This window comes from Mixophyes fleayi, chromosome 1 (assembly GCF_038048845.1).
Source record: "Mixophyes fleayi isolate aMixFle1 chromosome 1, aMixFle1.hap1, whole genome shotgun sequence".
Lineage (NCBI taxonomy): Eukaryota > Metazoa > Chordata > Amphibia > Anura > Limnodynastidae > Mixophyes > Mixophyes fleayi.
The window spans coordinates 315,418,834-315,439,275 of record NC_134402.1 but is presented as its reverse complement, the minus strand read 5'-3'; the positions used below and the strand labels follow the sequence as shown (position 1 = coordinate 315,439,275).

Below are 20,442 nucleotides of genomic sequence, written 5' to 3'. Positions count from 1 at the left end.
ACAGACGGACCAGCTCCACCCACACCACTGACAGAAATACTTATTGCTCAGCTTTTCAGAATTCACCTATCTATACATTTTCCAAACAGGCCCTGACATTCCAAGATCCAGACAAGAATCCAGCAGGTTGTAAATGCTGCAGTAACAGGTAGAAGAGAACAACACAGTCCAGCAACTAGAACATCTTCTAGAATTGAAGCTCAAATACTTTCCTAAGTAGCTTGTTGTTCACTGAATGCATACTTACCTACTCTTCCAGAATGTCTGGTAGGCTCCTAAATTTCAGGCATCCTCTCGGATCTTGGGTGAGCCGGATCTGTCCCGCCCCTGCAGAGGAATGCAGCAAATCACAAGAGAGGGCCGAACTACGCCCCCTCCCACACTTGCCATCTCCCCTCCCCTCTGGGTTCTCCTAGAGAGGAAAAACTACAAGCTGGCGAGTATGACTGAATGTAGGTATGTTACTCATTAATAGGTGCCTAGGCATACGTATTAGACAGTCCTCAGGGGACAGTGTTTAGGGTCTCCTCACACTAGGGGGTTAACAGTTACTATTGATGTGAACTATGACCAAAATATGTGAAGCTTGTGGACATTTGCCGTTTTTTAGATCAATTATATATAATTATTTTGTGGCATTTCAGTTATGTACACCGCATATCCCTAAACTCCTAATAAGTTCACATTAGTTTAACAGTCCTGTACTTATTTCCAACTTCAGCTAAACTCTGGGTTTCTCTGTGCAATGTATTTCACAGCACTAAATCATTTAGTATGTGTTAGAGCCCCTTTATATGATGACTGTCAGTGGAAGTGAACAACAACCCGAAATGTTAGAATGTGTGTGTGTTCCTTCACAGGGATCAGTGATTCCTGTACTTTCAGTCTTTTCCCAGTGCATGAAAAACCTCTGAATGCACACATCTTATTGATACCTTTTAACCAGTCTCATTATTCTGTCCACAGTTCCACAGCACATGTTAGGTGTTATAGTGCGACAATTGTTGAATACTGAATAAAAAATGTACATTGCCTAAACAGATGTTTATTATAGATAAGTGTCCAGTGCATTGATGTTACATAACATATATAAAATAACTCATCCTGTATCTTATCCCTGAACATGTTCATTAATGTTTTCAATACCGATATCCTCAACATTTATACTAGTGGGATTACAAGTCACGTAAGCATTTTTCTATTATGTTTTTGTACAAGGCACGGATCACCTAATGAAAAACACATAAATGACAACAATCATAAACTCTGCCTGGATAAGCAAAGTTTTCACGTTCGTTTCTCTCTCTCTGGACAATTTAGAAAATGTGCTTTTATATATATTGCTTCTTGCATTTTGCTTTTGACATCTCCTTTTGGATCCACTTTACGTAGGGTGAGACTTTGGTGAACAATTTGATAGAGTTGTCATCTTTGGACCCGCCATGTACAATACCACAAAGATGCTTGCCACAAAACAAAGGGCCCCCGGAATCACCCTGGCAGAAAGGAACATTATAGATTAGCTTGGAAAAAGTAGGTTCATTTGGTAGTAATGCAGTAGGAATGATAATAATAACAACAATAATGATGGTAGGAACAATAAGTAGTCATCTCTATGTGGAGACGAAAATATTGCATTTAAAGCAGCAAAATGGATTTGATTTTTGCAGCTATAATTGGTTTTTCCAGAAAAGTGAATGTAATCTGAAGGTAACATAAGGAAAGCACTGAAAAAAAGAATTTATTAAGTCTATATATGTATAAACGCTTTTTTTTTTGTTTTTAAAGAAAAAAAATGTTTCTTTAAGTTTTTAATAGCAGTGGAAATTAAAGCTAAAATCTGCCCCGTGCATCATTCATATGCACAACAACTGGTCCAGAGAAGTGATGAGTAACTCTTACCATTCCCCGTCAGTATCACTGGAGCAGATGACTAACACTCAGCTGCCTCAATTTGTTTTTTTGATAAATTTTGTTGGAAGGTAATTTTTGATCACTATGATAATGATCTTTTTCACCTCAATGAGGCAAAAATAATGAATGGGCCCCTTGTAATCTATTAATTATGTCTACTCTGCATGTCCATGGTATGCTTCTATAGTCAGGGGTGTATTCATATCTCCCACCGGTCCCTTTGCAGGTGGCAGTCCCGATTTGAGGGCTCTTTCCCACTATCCTGATCGGGACAGATTTGTCACGTGGGTGGGAAATTTGTGAGGTATGTATCATTCACTGCTGCTCTGCATGGCAGAGCTACGGTGAATGGGTGCCGCGCACACTGGTACGCACAGCTATGAAGGGGTTTGGACGGGAAGAGAGGGGAGTACAGACAGCCTAGCACTAGGCCACACCCCAAATGTGATGTGACATCGCTCACCTGTCCCGATGTCAGATTTGGTGTATCTAGCCACTTCACTCCATAGCAAATTATGTAAGGGCCCCCATAAATATACACAAGGCTTTGGCAGGGGAGTGTCCCCTTCCCCCAGCTGTGGGCACCATTGTATCCGTATCCCCTGCTACTATACTAGTGACACCCTAGTGTATGATCTTACATGGAGGTGATTTACTAACATGCTGCAAATATTCAATACCTCAAAGCAGCCAATCAGACATTTGCTTTCATTATATAACTATACTAATTAAGCTTATTGCTGATTGGTTGCTGTGGAACACAGCACATTAACACCTTTTTATTGTGTTAGAAAATTGCCGCTATTGGTCTTTTAAATGATAATAGTTCTTATAGAATGCCCACCAACAGTGCCATTTTTTGTTAGGTAGTGCTGATCTACAGCCGGAAAGGGATGTGACCTGTAAAAAGTTCTATAAACTATTACTAATTATGATGCTATTGGCCCCAGCTAAACATAAGTATATTAGATTAAATTATTCACAACTACCTTCAATTGCTTTACTGTATAATTATTATTTATTATATTTTTTAACCACTGCTTTGCCCATACCTTGTCTATATAGGAAAGCTTTTGTTCTGGACTTTTTTCTATACACATATACATTTTGGAGGAACTGTGTGCATATGTAATGTCACACCATCACATTCTATCATGAACACTGACACCAGGCTACTCTTGCTTTTGACGTATAGTAGCCTCTTCCCATAGATATAAATGTACTCAACACTACTCTGTTGACCCTAAGACTTCTGAAATGATAATTGGTGCTCATTATTCAGGTCCAAAAAGGTCAGAAAACAGAGGAGGAGGTAATCATAGTCAAACAAAGCAGGGTAAGGATACAATTCAGCAGGCACAGACAAGGTTAGAGACAGAGCAATGGTCAAGGCTGGTGGAGTTCAATGAATGTCCAAGGTTAGGGCAGAGTTGGTAAATGGATCTTAGTAGGATATTAGAACAACCAAAAAAGTTATGTTACTGAGTGCCCGATGAGGTGCATAAATGAGCATGCGTGGTTAAGAAGTTGGCAAGTAGGTATGAACATTAAAGTATATATAACCTCTTATTATTTTTTAATTTAAAATAAATAGAATTGCTCTACAGATTGCTCACCATTAGGCTTCATCTCTATATCACTTTCTTCTAAGAAGCTTAATGTACTGTACATGTTCTGTAAGTTAAAGGAAAAAAAAACACTCACATTGGAAGAGTACTTCTCCTGCTGGGGGTCTCCAGCACAGATGAATCCTGTGACATCAATCTTTTTGTAATGCTCAGAGCATTTTTGCTTTGAAACCACTATTAGATTAACTTCACGTAGAACTGGAGAAAGATTATTATTATACTCATTAAGTTCACCCCAGCCTGCAACACTGCAATTACTTCCAGGTTTCACAGTGCCGATGCTACCGATTGGTAACGGTAAAACATATCGATTTAGCACTGCACTTCTCTCCAGCTGTGATGAGTGTCCAAATATGAAAAACAAACAAACAAGAAAAATAAATAAATAATACATGTCAGAAAAACAAAAATAGAAAAGAATATTGGCTAGTAGTTTCTTTTACAAAGCTTGCATTTACATTTCATTTGGCCTTTTGGTAGAAACGACCCTGGTCACTGTTGAGAAAAAAGAGCAATTGCCCATTTCTGCCTCCTCAGAACCTTTCTCTGCCCAGGGTAACTCCTATACTTCTTCGTTCTACCTTCAGGAGCCCTTTTTGCCGTTACCACCCATTCCACCAAGCCAGCTAAACTCATATACTCAAACGAAAAGCAAAGATTGTTCAAACACCAAAGTAATGTTGTTTCATTTTGTGGAGATTAAATACTGTGAATTAATGCTATGTGTCAATAATATTCTTGAATACATTTTTTTAAATATATTTTTTATGTTTAATCCATTTTTACCTTTTCTTCACTGAAGCACATCATTATACTTGTACAGATGAATCTATAGTAACTTCCTCATACACTTTTTATAACTAGCATAAAATATATTGGGCCTATATACAGATACTTTAAAAAAAATGATATTATATTACATTATGAGAAAGGCAGTAATTTAGTTAGTTTTTATCATAAAGGAAAATGGTATGCCTAGAAAGGATTGTCACGCACCGGGCACACTTACCTGCCCCCCGCTGACCGCCGAGCTCTGTCCCGGCTGTCTGCCATCTTCTTTTCGGAGTCTACGCATGCGCAGACCCAATCCGCATTTCCTCTGCTGCTTTCTCATTGACTGGCTAATTTGGCTCCAAACTTTAAAAGGCACTTCCTCCAGCTGCTCAGTGCCTGTTCTTTTAGTTACCTTCCTTGGTTCCAGATGTGGCTCCCGTATCTCCTGCTGGATTTCTGCCTCTCCTGGGATTCTTCAACTGTCCGCAAACTATTACTTCTCCTGTGAACACTCCACCATTCCAGTGGTAACCGTCTGTCCGCAGACTATTACATCTCCTGTGAACACTCCACCATTCCAGTGGTAACCTGCTGTCCGCAGACTATTACACCCAGGGCTGCCAAGAGGAATTCAGGGCCCCGGTACAACAAATTGATGGGGCCCCCCCCATATATTTGAGTAACCGAAAAAAAATTGCGGCTCCTGGCGGCGGTTCAAAATTTTTCAGGGGTGTGGTCACACAATTGGGGGAGTGGCAATGCACCATTGGGGCGTGGCTAGCACAACAAAATCACTAGGTCCTGAATTCCCTGGAGCGTGACATTTGTCCAAACACTCCTGACTTTCAGGACATCTAGCACCCTTGTGTAGTATAGGAAGAACGCAGTGTGTACAGAAAGAGTTCAGTCTTGGCCTGCGCCCACTGGGCTCACCAAACACTCACCAAACATTGGCATTGTCCCTACTAGAATCACAACATTTCACACACTATGCTGCTCTGTCCTACCTGTTCTTCTCACTTTTACCACATGTGGCTGCTGGTTTCTTTAGTTGCGGCTTGTCTGGATCCTGGAATGTTGGAGGACCTATTTGGGGAAAAAAAGGGCTACATTTAGAAAATTACAGCCAGTCCCACCGTTAAATCAATAGCATCCATGATTAATAATTAGGCCTTCCTCCAGCCCCAACATTAAAATAGTATTCCCATTACCCCGCAAACAAAATAGCAGCCATTAATTAGCCACCATCTACCTCACACACACTACATTGCCAAAAGCTCCCTGTGCCATCACACACACATTACTTATTATGATCACACTGCGCCCTCCATGCTGCCTTTGCCCCTATCTTCATCCCCCTGTGCCATGCTGTCTTTGTCCCTCTTTTCTTCATCCCCCTGTGCCATGCTGCTTGTCCCTCGTTTTTTTAACCCCTCTGTGCCCCCCTCATTTTTTAACTCCTCTGTGCCCCCCCCCTCGTTTTCTAACCCCTCTGTGCCCCCCCTCCATTTTCCTCCCTTCACTTACCTTTTCTTCTCTCTTCTTTCTTGGTCTTCTCTGCTCCTCTTTGCTCCATTGCTCCAGACTGACTGAATGCTGGGCGTGACATGATGACGTCACACCCGGCATTCAGTCAGTCTAGAGCAATGGAGCACAGAGGAGCAGAGAGGAGGGACGCCGGTGCCGCGATCACGTGAGTATGGTTTGTTTGTTTTTTAACTACCCTGCTCTCCCCACCAACGACCGAGTATTAAAGTATTAAAAAAAAAATTGTCGGCGCTAGGGCCCGGGCCGAGCTCCCTGACATGCCCAGGCCCGGATAATTAGTACCCACCCCCCCACCTCTCGGCAGCACTGATTACACCTCCTGTGAACGCTCCACCATTCCAGTGGTAAACCTTTTGCCTGCAGACTATTACTCCTCCTGTGTACGCTCCACCATTCCAGTGGTAAATCTGCTGTTCGCAGACTATTACACCTCCTGTGTATTCTCCACCACCCCAGTGTTAAATCTGTTGTTCTCAGACAGATTCATCTCTTTGAATTTCTCTATGGGTCACGCCTGGTACTCCCAGACCCAGCTAAGACCAAACCACCTTGAAGTGGTCCCTGGTGAACACCATCTGTTCCGGGCCTTGCTGGAATTAGTGCTAAATTGGACAGATCAAGAATCCAAACCTCCAAAACCGTGACAAGTATCAATTATTTTGAAATTAGCATTTGTCTCTCAATGCAGTGGGAAAGCTGCTTCTAGCTATTCATAAACATGTTGATTTGGAAATTTCATGTTTTGAATTATCCAAATCTAAAAGATTTGAAATACCAACATAGGAAAAGTGTAATTAAAAGACTGAATGCTTTGGCAAATCGGCTCTTCAGAGATCCACTCATCTTTATTGTTGTGCATACGTAGCAAAGAAATGAGTATCGATCAGAAATCAATGCCTTTATATGTGGTTGGCTTTACAGGGTGGATAAAAGAATTTAACATAATCATGATAGTAGACAGAGAAAAAAATAAATGATGTATAAAAATGAAAAGAAGAATGTAAACCTTAGAGGAGATGACCAAATTCTATTTTTATAAAGAAGAGTGTTCAGTAGAACAACAGAGGAAGGAGTTTTAAAAAAAAAAGCGGAAATTAGATAGTAAGACTCTAGTGGAAAAAATTTGTCAGGGTACCAGACAAGTTACAGTAATTAAACCTGCAGATTAATTAAAGTCCTGTATTATTAGAACAGTGAATTGAAAGAGGAGGGGACATATTTTGACAATGTTTCTAAGAGATAAGCACCAGAATTTAGTAACAGATTCAGGTAAGAGGGCACAAACATCCTAAGTTCTAGTATGTAACAGCATGCATTTTCATATCAGAGCAGCATATATATATGGTCTAATGGACCTTCAATGAGGGGCTGCCTAGAGGAACATCATCTCACTCGAAGGAATGTTTGCTGACAAGTGAACTAGGGGATTATTAGAGACAATGAGAAACATTATGAAATTATAAGATCTGATAAATCTTTTTTAAGAAGTGTGAATATATTAGTAGGCATGTTATTAGCAGTGTTCTATGTATTGAGGAGGCAATTTTAAAAAGAATCTTGTGGATTTACAGTTTGTATAGCTTTGGATCTATATAAGTATGCAATATTTTACTAGTTTTGCATTTGTCGACCTTCCCCTAATTGTTCTTCTTCCGTTGTATTGACAGTTAGCTGTTGTATACAAACCAGCTGAGGCAAATCAGACAACAAAATAGTTTGTAGGATCAAAAAGAAAAACTCACAATGGTTCCTTAATGCATAAATTATTGATTTCATTGTAGCAATGGTCATTGTTGCACAATTGTTCCAAGCTAAAAATATGTCATTACTATTATTGTCTACATAGGACTTAATATCCAGAGGTCATGTATATGGTGAAAGCAGAGTTACAGGCTGCTTGAAAATAAAGGTAAAGCCCACCTAACATCCCCTCTCATCATTACTTGTTGTCTGCAGGTGTATATTTTATATGTGTGCATATTAGTGTGTTATAACGTTACCCAGTTCATAATTGACACTGCTTTACCCAGTTCTTAAATGTCATTGGGTGGGGTCTATAAGCACTGCTACAGTGTTTAATATTCCCCCTAAAGGTGCTACTGTCACTTGAGATCACTAGTACCCAGCCAACAGGAGGCGTCCAGATTGTTAGCGCCGAGCGCTGGCACAGAACTTTATGGGACATCCCTTCCTAGTAGTCGGTCATATTGTGCTGGAAGTGGTAGCCGGTCCATAGCTTGCAATCACCCAAAAATACCATAACATGTTAATTTTGGGGGCAGCTCAAGATGCCCAGATAGCAGCTCTAATATCTAGTAAAGTGGGCACCTGTTGTACAGCATTGTAAACATTCAGACACACCATTGTTTCGCCCCATTGACTTGACTAGGGGTTGCAGCTCCTGTCGGATTGGTCGTGGATCATGTTGGTGATTTGTTTGTGTAGGCCTACATGAAGCATGTTACTTTTTGATCTTGCCGAAAGTGGAGAGACATTGGTAGAGGAGCAAAAATTGTGCAACAGTACCAGTGTTCTGGGAGATGGGGACTATAGCTTCTTTAAGATGGTGTTGTATGTTGTGTTTGGTGCGGTGAACCCACTGGTAATGTTTGGTAAAGTGCTATAATCCTGTGTGCTGTGTTTGAATAAGGTATCTTTACTTTACCCACTATTAGCCAGGTGATTTTGTACCCACACAGGGTACTGGGTGTGCCAGACTATTACATAAGGCTGCCTCTGGAGTAACCAAACAGTTGGTGTAGCACAAGACTTAAAGATTAACCTTGTATCCTCACAGTTTCTATGAAAAACGAAAACGGTGACATAAACAGATAAACTGTAGGCAATAAAAAAAAGTACTTACAGCAAACCAATGTTTAATAACAGGGCATAATAAATGTAGGATACTTTAATAACAGAAAAGAGAAAAACTAGCGGTATTGGCCCTTCCATCTGAATGCACATACCTTTAGTAACATGATGTCATGCATGTGTACGTTATTTTTAACATTCGGATGCGGAATTGCATTACAGACTTTTAGATCCTGCGTGAAATGTTCTCTAGCTGTAATGTCATGAGCTCCCAACACCACGCTCATATTTCTGTAAACACACAGAAAACAATGGCACAATTACACCTAGTGATAAAATGCACCCATATTAATTTGTACTAGGAAAAAGTTAAATATTTTCAAAGTGCAGACCATTCAAAACAACATTCTTCAATTTCCATTGAAAATGTTCTATACAGTGCATACAGTTTGAAAAGAGAATTCTTCCTTGGTTTAGGTTTTGTTTTTTGGTGCTTGGGTCACAGGGAGACAAGGTGATGTAGTGACAAGTAAAGGAAACTGGGATTTAAACTCCACCAAGCCTTTGGAGAACCTGGTGGTTTTTCCATGTGGTACTCATATAATTACTAAGTACCAAAATATTTTCTAGGAGAACCAGATCTTCTTTTATTAAATACAGGTAATTTAAAGCCTGTTACAGAAAAGAAATTCCACATTCCAAATGGAAGTGGAGGGGTTAGAAAGCATGTTCAGTTTGTTAAATGCATACCAGTTAGTGCTATGTCTTCCCTGCCAGAACCATGTCAGGCCCATGCTCAATGCCAGCAGTGACATGGAACAGGGCAGTGGCCATGATAGGTATGCTAGCCATCCTGTTTGGCATGCTAGCTTTGTTAAATAGAATGCTAGATATACTGATGAACATACTAATTTCTCAAATGACTAAGCCCCTACATAGTCAGAAATGTGCAACAGCTTTACTTCATAGAGCAGACAGACCACACTATGTATTTGCTATATTCTATAAACACAAAATCCAATGCTTCCATTATTTCACATACTTACCTGCCAGAACAGTGAGCTGCTGTCAAAACAAATTCATTTCTTATCAGGATTCCTCCACATCTCTCAAATGTCTTTCCTTTAGTGTTAATTTTCACAAATGCCATATAAGGCATTGAATGAGGCTGAGCTTCTTTTCCACCCACAATGCCATCTATTTTAGGGTGACACAACAAAGCATATTGGTCAAAATACTCAGAGAAGTAATAAAGTATAGTCCACAATGTGGGAACATGATGAAAATGAATTAGACATACTGTAGACCAATGTTTCTCATCTCCTCTAGCAGGACATATTTTCCAGATCTTCTTGTACAATCACAAGTGAATCATCTTTTAGAATTAATACGTTACAAATGCATACACCTGTACTTCCGATAGCTGTAGGAACCATGCAGTGTAACATATCCTGTAGAGCAGTGTCAGTGCTGTGATAAGTGTGATAGGTCACAACCAATGAAATATCAGTCTGTAGTACTGAAATCTACTCCATCAACTGTCAATACCAGTGATTTACTGGTGGTAAAGTAACAGCCTTTTTAATGAACAAATTATCTTCCTTCACATGCTTTTCCACTAAAGTCAGCGACTAGTATGTATAGCCTTACATACCAACATATAGGCAATATGTCAGCACAAAGGCAGTAAACTCCCATAAGTTACTGCATAGGCAGTATTCTGCCATATATACTCACATGAGAACAGATAGCCAATATGCCCCATATTGCCAAAATACCTTCATACAACCTCACATATCAGTATATAGCCACACACAGTTTCACCTACCCACATATAGTATATATGGAGGCATATGAGACTAGGTAATATAATCTTCTGTTGCTCCTTCCATACCCAGGTCCAGTATTTAAGAGCACTGATAGCCTATCCGGTATTTGGGAGCACTGATGGCCTATACGGTATTTGGGAGCACTGATGGCCTATACGGTATTTGGGAGCACTGATGGCCTATACGGTATTTGGGAGCACTGATGGCCTATACGGTATTTGGGAGCACTGATGGCCTATACAGTATTTGAAGCACTGATGGCCTATCCGGTAATTGGGAGCACTGATGGCCTATCCTGTATTTAGGAGCATTGATGGCCTATCCGATATTTGGGAGCACTGATGGCCTATAGGGCATTTGGAGCACTGATGGTCTATCCGGTATTTTGGAGCACTAATGACCTATCCGGTATTTGGGAGCACTGGTGGCCCACTGGCCTCCCCCACTACCACCTCGTCTCCCTTAGTTCTATACTCAATGCGGCTGCGAGGCTTATCTTCCTTTCACGCAGCTCTTCTTCTGCCTCCCCTCTCTGCCTTGCCTTACAATAGCTCCCGTTCCCTTACAGAATCATTTTTAAACTCCTCACCCTCACCAACAAGGTCCTTTTCCACTCCACTGCTCCATATATCTCCAACCTCCTCTCCATCCACACTCCCTCCCGTTCCGTGTTTGGCCAATGACCGTCGCCTTTCCTCCACTCTGAACACCTCATCCCACTCCAGAATCCAAGATTTCTCCCAGACTGCCCTCCTCCATTGCAACGACCTCCCACACTCTATCCGATTGTCCCCTAATCTGTGCACCTTCAAACTCGTCTGTTCCTTAAAGCCTACCAGCCATCCACCTAACCATCTCTCCATGCTTGATTTTTTTCACCTCTCTCTTCCTCTGACCCTTCTATCTCACTCCTCTTGTGCTAGATCCCCTCCACTGAATCCCCATTTTGCCTGTAGTCTAATTGCTCTCCCTTTAGGATGTAAACTCTTAAGAGCAGAGCCCTCTTCCCTCCCGTCTGTCTCTATAACTATTCTTCTGCTCCAATTTCACTTTATTAGCTATGGCTGGAGCTCTTGGAGTCTTGATATTATTCTTTTATTGTTCTGTACTGTTTTCTCCTGTATGCTCTACTGTTTGTATTCTGTATGGCGCTTTATAAATAAAGGATAATCATAATAATAATATTTGGGAGCACTGATGACCTATCGGGTATTTAGGAGCACTCTCATTGGTATACATTGTTCCACCCTTCCTTCCCTACCCCATCCTTAATTAAAAGCAGAGCATAGGGGCGTATGAGGATGTGGAAGCGGAATGGCATCACAGTAGACGTGACTCTTACAATAGGCTGGTAGGTTTCCAAAATGAAGAAGAAACAGTAATAGGGAGTACACCATGAGAAACTCCCTTAACACCCAGGGAGATTGAGATATGGTACCAAACCATGAAATTGTGAAGTTGGTAAGTATGTCATTTGTGACTTTGTGACCATTGTGTCACGGTTATTAATAACGTAGGAGCCACTGACTGGTATTTTCGCAACTAAGCAGGGAGACACGGAGTCTAACGCACCCCCTGGTCTTTGCCATGGACTCCCGCAAGGAGATATGGATTTTGCTGAATGGGATGCGCAGGACACAGTTCTCCAAGTTGGGATTGGGAAGTAGAACAGGAATTGTCAAACGATACGGGTCAAAGTCAAACAGTAGTGCAGTACACAGGGATAATCAGAAGAGGCATCAGGAACAAGCAGAAGGTGAAAACCAAACGCTGTGCAGAACCAAATCGGAATCCAGAAGAATGAACCAGGGAACAAGCCAAAATTAAGCAAACACAGGAGGCAGGAGTATACAGGAAGTGCTGGAGCTGGTGTGAACCAGTGTTCCTTATATAGGGAGGAGAGAGATCTGATTCAGCGGTCAGAACACAGCTGACCGCTGAGAGGAAGCCACAGAAGAGTGTCCCGTTGTCTAGCAACACGACAGTAACTGCGCATGAGCGCGCAGCGAGCCAGCCCATGACCGGAAGTGTGTCCCGTTGCTAGGCAACGAGAGCAGAGCAAGATGGCGCCTGACACATTGTTATTATTTTTAAGGATTTGTGGGAACACTCAGATTTTTCTTACATAGCAATTTCTTTTCTTTTTTGTAAATGGACATCACCAAACAGAAGTAGAAAGTGCTTGATTACATACACATATAGATATACAAATAATTGCCAACATTTGAAACAATTTCAGGTGACATTTTATCATTGTTTTGATGAATTTCTTTGAAATGTGTGTGGAATAATCTGCAGACAGTGGTCAATTGGCCAACCATGACATCATGACATGATCACTGGAACTGGTAATGATACAATTATATTACACTATGTATAGATATACATCCACAATCCCACCCAGCATAAATTGACCACTAGACATCATCATAATACAATTCTACTAGAGCTATAGGATAGTACAGCTATAAAACTTCAAATGACCACTGACCTTGAGCATAATACAAATCTATTACAGTTTATATACATGTACAGCACTATACCAACCCAACATGACAAAACCACTGGTCGTGAGCATTAAACATTTCTATTACACTTTAAATGTGATCCTAATAAATTATATTACACTCTATACAAACATAGGACATAATAAACTTTAATATAACTTAATAGCTGGAAATAATTATAATACAATTATTTCTATTATGTTTTAATTATACACATTTAATACATTTAAATAACTGGTTAAATTAATGGGGAATTTGATCATTATTAACATCTAGAAACTTTTTCGGACTTAGAAAATGAGATACGTAGAAAGATTCATTTTTACATTTTATGAAAAACATTTAATGTAGATTGTAATTACCCTTGTCTTTGTCTTTTTTGTTCAATGTGTATTTGTGTTTGATATCTGATGCATTTACCTGTCATTTGAACTGTTACTGTTTGTATATACATTCTTCTCTGGAAAATGTAATAAAACTTATTCTGAGTTAAAAAAAAACCCATTAATGTATTTTGTTTCGATGTTAGATTTTGTTTATATATTTATGCAAATATGAATTATCCTGTTAAATGCTTGCAAATGCAATAACTTTGTACACTTATAGTACATGCCTATACTTTTGGGGCATTTGCTGTGTGTCGATGATTACAGTTGCACACCTGTTAGCATCCAGTGTGGGCATGGGGGAGCTGGAAGAACTTAACCTAGCTGAGTAAACAAGTCGAAAATGCTTAAATGCAAACAATGTTAAAAAAAAGGTACAAACACATTTCGTCTAATAAGCCTCCCATAGTTGTAAATATATTTTGCATAAGGATAGTAAAACTTACCTGCAGCTCCATAGAGGACAAGACAAGCTACAACAAATAATATAATTAAACTCATTATCAATTGCAATCAGGAGAAAAGTGAAAAAAGAAGGTTGTAGTGTATTTATATATACAGTATATATATGAAGTAGAGTGAGACAACCTTTCTGTCAGTTTCCAAGAAGCCTGTGCTTTGGTCAGGTTGCTGGTTTACCATAAAGAAAAAAAAAACTGTGACTAATCAAGTATTGGTAAATTATGCACTTGTAGACATTCTACCTCAAAAACAATTTATAACCGAAAGTATCTCATACTTTAAGGCTAAAGACATTTGTGATATGTACTGTATTAGTTGCACAAGTAATACGTTTTATTTACATACCTAACTAAATAGTATAAAGTTTTCTAGTATTGCTATCTATTCCACCCATCATTATCATCATGCATCTTGTAAACCCCATAAAAATGTAAAATAGAGATAGTGAGCACTTCGTAGAGATCTCCCAGGGAGCAGAGCACCCTCCCAGATGGGTTATTGATGATGTGATTTGTTGCGACCCACTTAATGTAGTGTAATGCCCCAATTAGCAGCATTATATGGAAGGGCCATGACAAGGCAATTGTGTCATCAGATCCCCTTTTACACCTGCCCTCTAGAACTCCTCTCTGGGACAATTTTGGCAAATGTAACATAAAATCACCTTTGAGGCATTCCAGGTATTTAAAATACCTTTCTAATTTAATATGTTTTACTTACCATTATACTATATAGCAATATAATGTGTTCTTGCATAGTCCTATCACTTTGTGCTATGCCTTGTTGACCCTGCCAATCAGAGGTCAGTATCAATTATCTAGATAGAATGTGTTTAGTTTATTGTATTTCAGGATTTATGTATTTTTCTCTTTCTATAGGGGGGATCCCCATGACTCAGCCGAGACTCTGATGCATTTTCCGTATTGACATTGTGTCCCCTTTCATTACCTTTTGGTAGTGTCAAGCTCTCATTCTTTCTGTGGATATATCTGACTAAGGACAGATGATTTTGATAGAGTGTGGAGATTAGAGATGCGCAGGCTTGGTTTTCTAAAAATCGAGTCCCTCTGAACAATGCAAATCTGAGTACCAAGCCGAGCCGGTTTCTCAGAATTGACATTGAGGCAAAACGTTATTGACGTGTTGTCAGATCTCTCGAGTTTTGGATTCCATAACTACCTCCGTCCCCAGGAGATCGAGTGCCACTGCTCACACAGACACAGAGGGGTAGCAGGGTTCTTGTTCTTGTCACTCTCCAGTCTCGAGTGCCATTGCTCACAAAGAAACAGGAAGGGTAGCAGTGTTCTTATCATTCTCCAGTGCCATTTCTCACACAGAAACAGGAGAAGTAGCAGCTTTCTTATCACTCTCCAGTCTCCAGTACCATTGCTCTGTGCCATTGCTCACACAGAAACAGGAGGGGTAGCAGTGTTCTTGTCACTCTCCAGTCTCCAGTGCCATTCCTCAGTGCCATTGGTGTAACAGAAACAGGAGGTGTAGCAGTGTTCTTGTCACTCTCCAGTGCCATTGCTCACACAGAAACAAGAGGGGTAGCAGTGTTCTTGTCACTCTCCAGTCTCCAGTGCCATTGTTCACACAGAAACAGGAGGAGTAGCAGTGCTCTTGTCACTTTCCAGTCTCCAGTGCCATTGCTCTGTGCCATTGCTCACAGAGAAACAGGAGGAGTAGCAGTGTTCTTGTCACTCTCCAGTCTCATGTGCCATTGCTCAGTGCCATTGGTCACACAGAAACAGGAGGGGTAGCAGTGATCTTGTCACTCTCCAGTCTCCAGTGCCATTGTTCACACAGAAACAGGAGGGGTAGCAGTGATCTTAAAGTTTTCTAAAAATCGAATCCCTCTGAACAATGCAAATCTGAGTACCAAGCCAAGCCGGTTTCTCGGAATTGACATTGAGGCAAAACATTATTGACATGTTGTCAGATCTCTCGAGTTTTGGATTCCATAAGTACCTCCGTCCCCAGGAGATCGAGCGCCACTGCTCACACAGACACAGAGGGGTAGCAGGGTTCTTGTCACTCTCCAGTCTCCAGTGCCATTGTTCACACAGAAACAGGAGGAGTAGCAGAGTTCTTATCACTCTCCAGTGCCATTGTTCTGCGCCATTGGTCAAACAGAAACAGCAGAAGTATCAGCTTTCTTGTCACTCTCCAGTGCCATTGCTCACACAGAAACAGGTGGGATAGCAGTGATCTTGTCACTCTCCAGTCTCACATACCATTGCTCACACAGAAACAGGAGGAGTAGCAGTGTTCTTGTCACTCTCCAGTGCCATTGTTCTGTATCATTGCTCACACAGAAACAGGAGGGGTAGCAGTGTTCTTGTCACTCTACAGTCTCTAGTGCCATTGTTCACACAAAAACAGAAGGAGTAGCAGTGCTCTTGTCATTTTCCAGTCTCCGGTGCCATTGCTCTGTGCCATTGCTCACAGAGAAACAGGAGGAGTAGCAGTGTTCTTGTCACTCTCCTGTCTCATGTGCCATTGCCCAGTGCCATTGGTCACACAGAAACAGGAGGGGTAGCAGTGATCTTATCACTCTCCAGTGCCATTGCTCAGTGCCATTGCTCACACAGAAACAAGGGTAACAGTGTTCTTGTCACTCTCCAGTGCTATTGCCCTGTGCCATTGCTCAAACAGAAACAGGAGGGGTAGCAGAGTTCTTGTCACTGTTCAGTCTTCAGTGCCATTGTTCACACAGTAACATGAGGGGTAGCAGTGTTCTTATCTTGTCACTCTCCAGTCTCCAGTGTCATTACTCTGTGCCATTACTCAAACAGAAACAAAAGGGGTAGCAGTGTTCTTGTCATGACATTGGGAAAGGAGGGGGAATGTACTTTAGTCCAGCACAGTGGTAAATACTTTCTGTGTTGTGCAAAGAAACCATTTGAAGTAGTCCCCAGTGAAGTGAGTTCAGACGTTGCTAGCTTGAGTCAAGGGATTCCGCTAATTAGATTTTTGGAAAAGCAGCTTGAGAAATTGAAGAAGGAGATGAAACAAAGCAATTCCGCTAAGTATTTTGGACTTGTAGATCAAGTACTTTATTCAACAGGATCCAAGAGTTAGCAACATCTTGAAATTGGATCACTATATTTTGCCAACTTTGCTTGATCCTAGATTTTTAAGAGTTATTTCTTCTCTTTATTTCCAACTGACCCAGATGTCAAGAGATGCAATGAGCTCCTGGTGAGCGAGTTGACAGCTCAAGTGATACATGACACAACGACGTCTCCTCCTTCATTTTCTCAGGCAACTACTGCTAGGAAAAAACTTAGCTTTGCCAAGAGACCTAGTGGTGATGCAGATGAGTCAGCACAACATTTTGACATTTGGCCTGGTCTAAAAGAATTCCCCAAAATTTGTGACACCTCTGCCGTAACTCCACCTGATCCTACTATCAACATCCAAAGAATGGTGGAGGTTTATTTTAATGATAGCAGACAAACAGACACGTCAGACAGTCCCTTTACATACTGGGAGGGTGAGGATGAGGGTGAGGGACAGGTCTAAAGATAGGGATAGGGACAGGGTTAGGGACAGGTCTAGAGATAAGGACAGGGTTAGAGTTATGGATAATACTGTCTACATTTGAATTTTCAACCTAATAAATACTGTCTACCTTTCAAATGTTGTCCTAATAATACTGTTGGCGTCATTATATTATCAACTTTATAACCTTGTTTAGTCTGTTGCCCATCAATCATATTATGTCAATCCAACATAAGGGTGGATGGGAGAGCCCAAGGACAATTCCATTTTGCACCACTGCTGTGTGACAATGTTTCATACATGCGCTATAAAATGCTGTGTGTTTGTGCCATTACTTTGTCGCTTGGTAACCAGCCAGCTCGCTGCAGTCTTACAGTTCATTTACAGCACTGTTAGCTTAGCTGCATTGAGCCCATTGGTAGCTTTTTTGTGGGGGCCCAAATAACCAAGCATTTCAGCCACAAAGGTGGCAATCCCTGTTGCTAAGTGCTTGGTTTGTTAAACTATAAATGTCCTTCTTAATATCCAACATAAGGATGATGGGAGGGCCAAAAGACAGTTCCATCTTGCACCGCGTTTCTTTTCTGCCACTGCTGTGTGGCAAAGCTTCATACATGTGCTATCAACTGCATGTGTTTGTGCCGTTGCTCTGTCCCTTAGTAATCAGCCAGCTTGCTGCAGTCTTTGGCCAGAACTGGATAAAATAATATTGTGACCTGTGAGGTGGTCAAAGTTGAGTGAAAATGACTGGAAATTAATGTTATTGAGGTTAATAATAATGTAGGAACAAAAAAAAGAGCCAAATTATGTGATTTTAGCATTTTTTAGCAATCTTTGCAAAAAAATATTGTTCCAAAACCAAAACCAAAAAACATGAGGGCAATTTTGCCAAAACCAAAACACAAAGTTAATACACATCCAAAACCAAAACCAAAACACAGGGGTCAGTGAACATCCCTAGTGAAGACTCTTTACTTGCTAAACTATGGGTGCTGTCTCTCAGTTATTGTGACATTAGTCTATGATCCCCAGTCTACTACAGACATGGGAACACCTATTTGACACTTTATATACTACTAGTTTGCGCCATGCTCAGTTTTCTCTTGAGCCCAAATAGATTAAATGAAATTAAGCATTGGTGCCAATTGCGCCTTAATGGTTTTCTCCACCATACTTCATTTTTACCCTTCCCGACAACCCTTTTTATGTAATGATAATTATTTTATTAAATATACTTACCTCCTTGGCCATTCTGACTTGAGGTCTGCAGCAACTATCTCCTCTGTTAGTATCAAAACCATTTATTGTGTTTGGCAGACCCCCTAGCCATGGGGTTCCTTGGGTTACCCTATTTCATTATAATTAGCGATATGTAAAAATATATTACATTGGAGTTAAGCACAATGATGAAATTCCACATATATAGCACATTAAAATGAATGAGATTACCAACAGGAGCCCTGTGAAACTGCCAACTAATGTCATTGTTTCCATGCTGCTGTGAACCAGCAGCTGTACTGAATAAAGAGCCTACAGACAGCATTGTTGGCTACATAGGTCTATTCAAATAGTAGATGAAAATTATAGAGATATCTAAAAAAGTGATAGTCAAAGGAGTAACAAATTAATTAAGGTATGGAGAAACCTATTAGGTTTTGAGGATTAGCCCATGAACAGGTCCTGGGGGGATATTTTCTAAACTACTTTTAAAAAGTGGAGATGTTGCCTATAGCAACCAGATTATAGCTGTCATTTATTTAGTGCATTCTACAAAATGGTAGCTAAAATCTGATTGGTTGCTATAGGCAACATCTCCACTTTTTCAAACCCACAGTTTAGTAAATATAGCCCCTGGTCTTTCTGAGGAGTGTGGTGTTTCTGACTCCTGGTAATATCAAGGCACTATAGCTTGTCTTCGAAGGGAGCACCTGTTTGGGCAACCTACCAATGATGTCCAATTGCTGGAAGAGTACTTTCAGGACTTTTAAGTGACAGTCCCCTTTATACCATATAGCATATAGGCAAGGACTAAGGAGTCGCCTTTTAGAAATCTGGAATTACCACCAACACCAAATATACAGCACACAATGCTCAAACTGTGAAGACAAGATATGTGTGTGTGACTATATCTATATATATATATCTATATATATATATATATATATATATATATATATATATATATATATATATATATATATCTATATATATATATATATATATATATATAGTCATTGCACAGCCTTGTGTGTCAAGTTTACTGTGCTCGATATATTTTAATGAATGCTCGCATTTGTAGTGTCCTCTTTTTGTATAATTCAAATTTTGTGAAAATGAGTTGAAACTATTCAGTGGTGATTTCAAAACAACTGAGTAGAAGGCAGCGTTGCCTGCATGGTGTATTTGGGGTAAAACCTCTGTGCAGCTTAGGAGTGACATATGCTGTGTATTGTCAGATAGGTGTTTGATACCGTACAATAGGACAGGAGGTTGGGACTAATTAAATTGATTTCACCTACATGATGGTAAGAATAATCAAATAGAAGTGTTTGCAATGTAACAGACTATAAAGATATAATCATTGTAACGTGTTATTTTTCAGTTCTCACCTTATAATAAACCAATCACATGCACCGCAATAGATTTGCATCCTCTGCTAGCAGTATCGAGGAAACATGAAGGCGCCCTCGCTAGCTGTATCGCGGTCACAGATGTGACGGCTGTGATGTGGGGGACTGGGCATTTTGGTCACATCTTAAACTGAAGTGGGCGAGTCACATCGAGGGGTATTTCCGTCTGGTCTGGTTTTCGAAAGAAAAAAACCAGGACCTGAGTTTTGTGGCAGGAAATGATCACAACATGATTACCTATACAGAGACCGTGTACTTACCACAAAATGGAAGGGACGGAGCAGACAACAGGGCTTTTGAATTTTGTGCTTAAATATAGTTTACGTATGAAAATTGACCATATGTTAATATAGATTATAGAATAAAGTAAATATGTATTTTTATTTACTGTAAACGTCACTGTATCTCACACTTAATATTATCTATGTCATTGTGATAGTTTTTCT

The 20,442-nt window shown here is 40.3% G+C and overlaps 1 protein-coding gene across 4 annotated transcripts; it reads right to left on the bottom strand.

Moving 5' to 3' along the window:
- Positions 1-1,025: 1,025 nt before the first annotated feature.
- LOC142158493 (mast cell protease 1A-like) lies at positions 1,026-20,186 on the bottom strand. 4 transcript variants are annotated; one of them, XM_075212494.1, is made up of 5 exons: positions 19,976-20,186; positions 9,722-9,872; positions 8,831-8,966; positions 3,619-3,876; positions 1,026-1,496 (listed from the first exon to the last, which is right to left on the bottom strand). In XM_075212494.1, the coding sequence occupies exons 2-5, from the start codon at positions 9,832-9,834 to the stop codon at positions 1,332-1,334; spliced, it is 672 nt and encodes a 223-aa protein (XP_075068595.1). In that variant the 5' UTR covers positions 9,835-9,872; positions 19,976-20,186; the 3' UTR covers positions 1,026-1,331. The 4 variants fall into 4 exon arrangements, with proteins under 4 accessions (XP_075068595.1, XP_075068604.1, XP_075068612.1 ...); XM_075212503.1 differs by lacking the exon at positions 19,976-20,186 and adding an exon at positions 18,606-18,687; XM_075212511.1 differs by lacking the exon at positions 19,976-20,186 and adding an exon at positions 13,986-14,007.
- Positions 20,187-20,442: the final 256 nt, after the last annotated feature.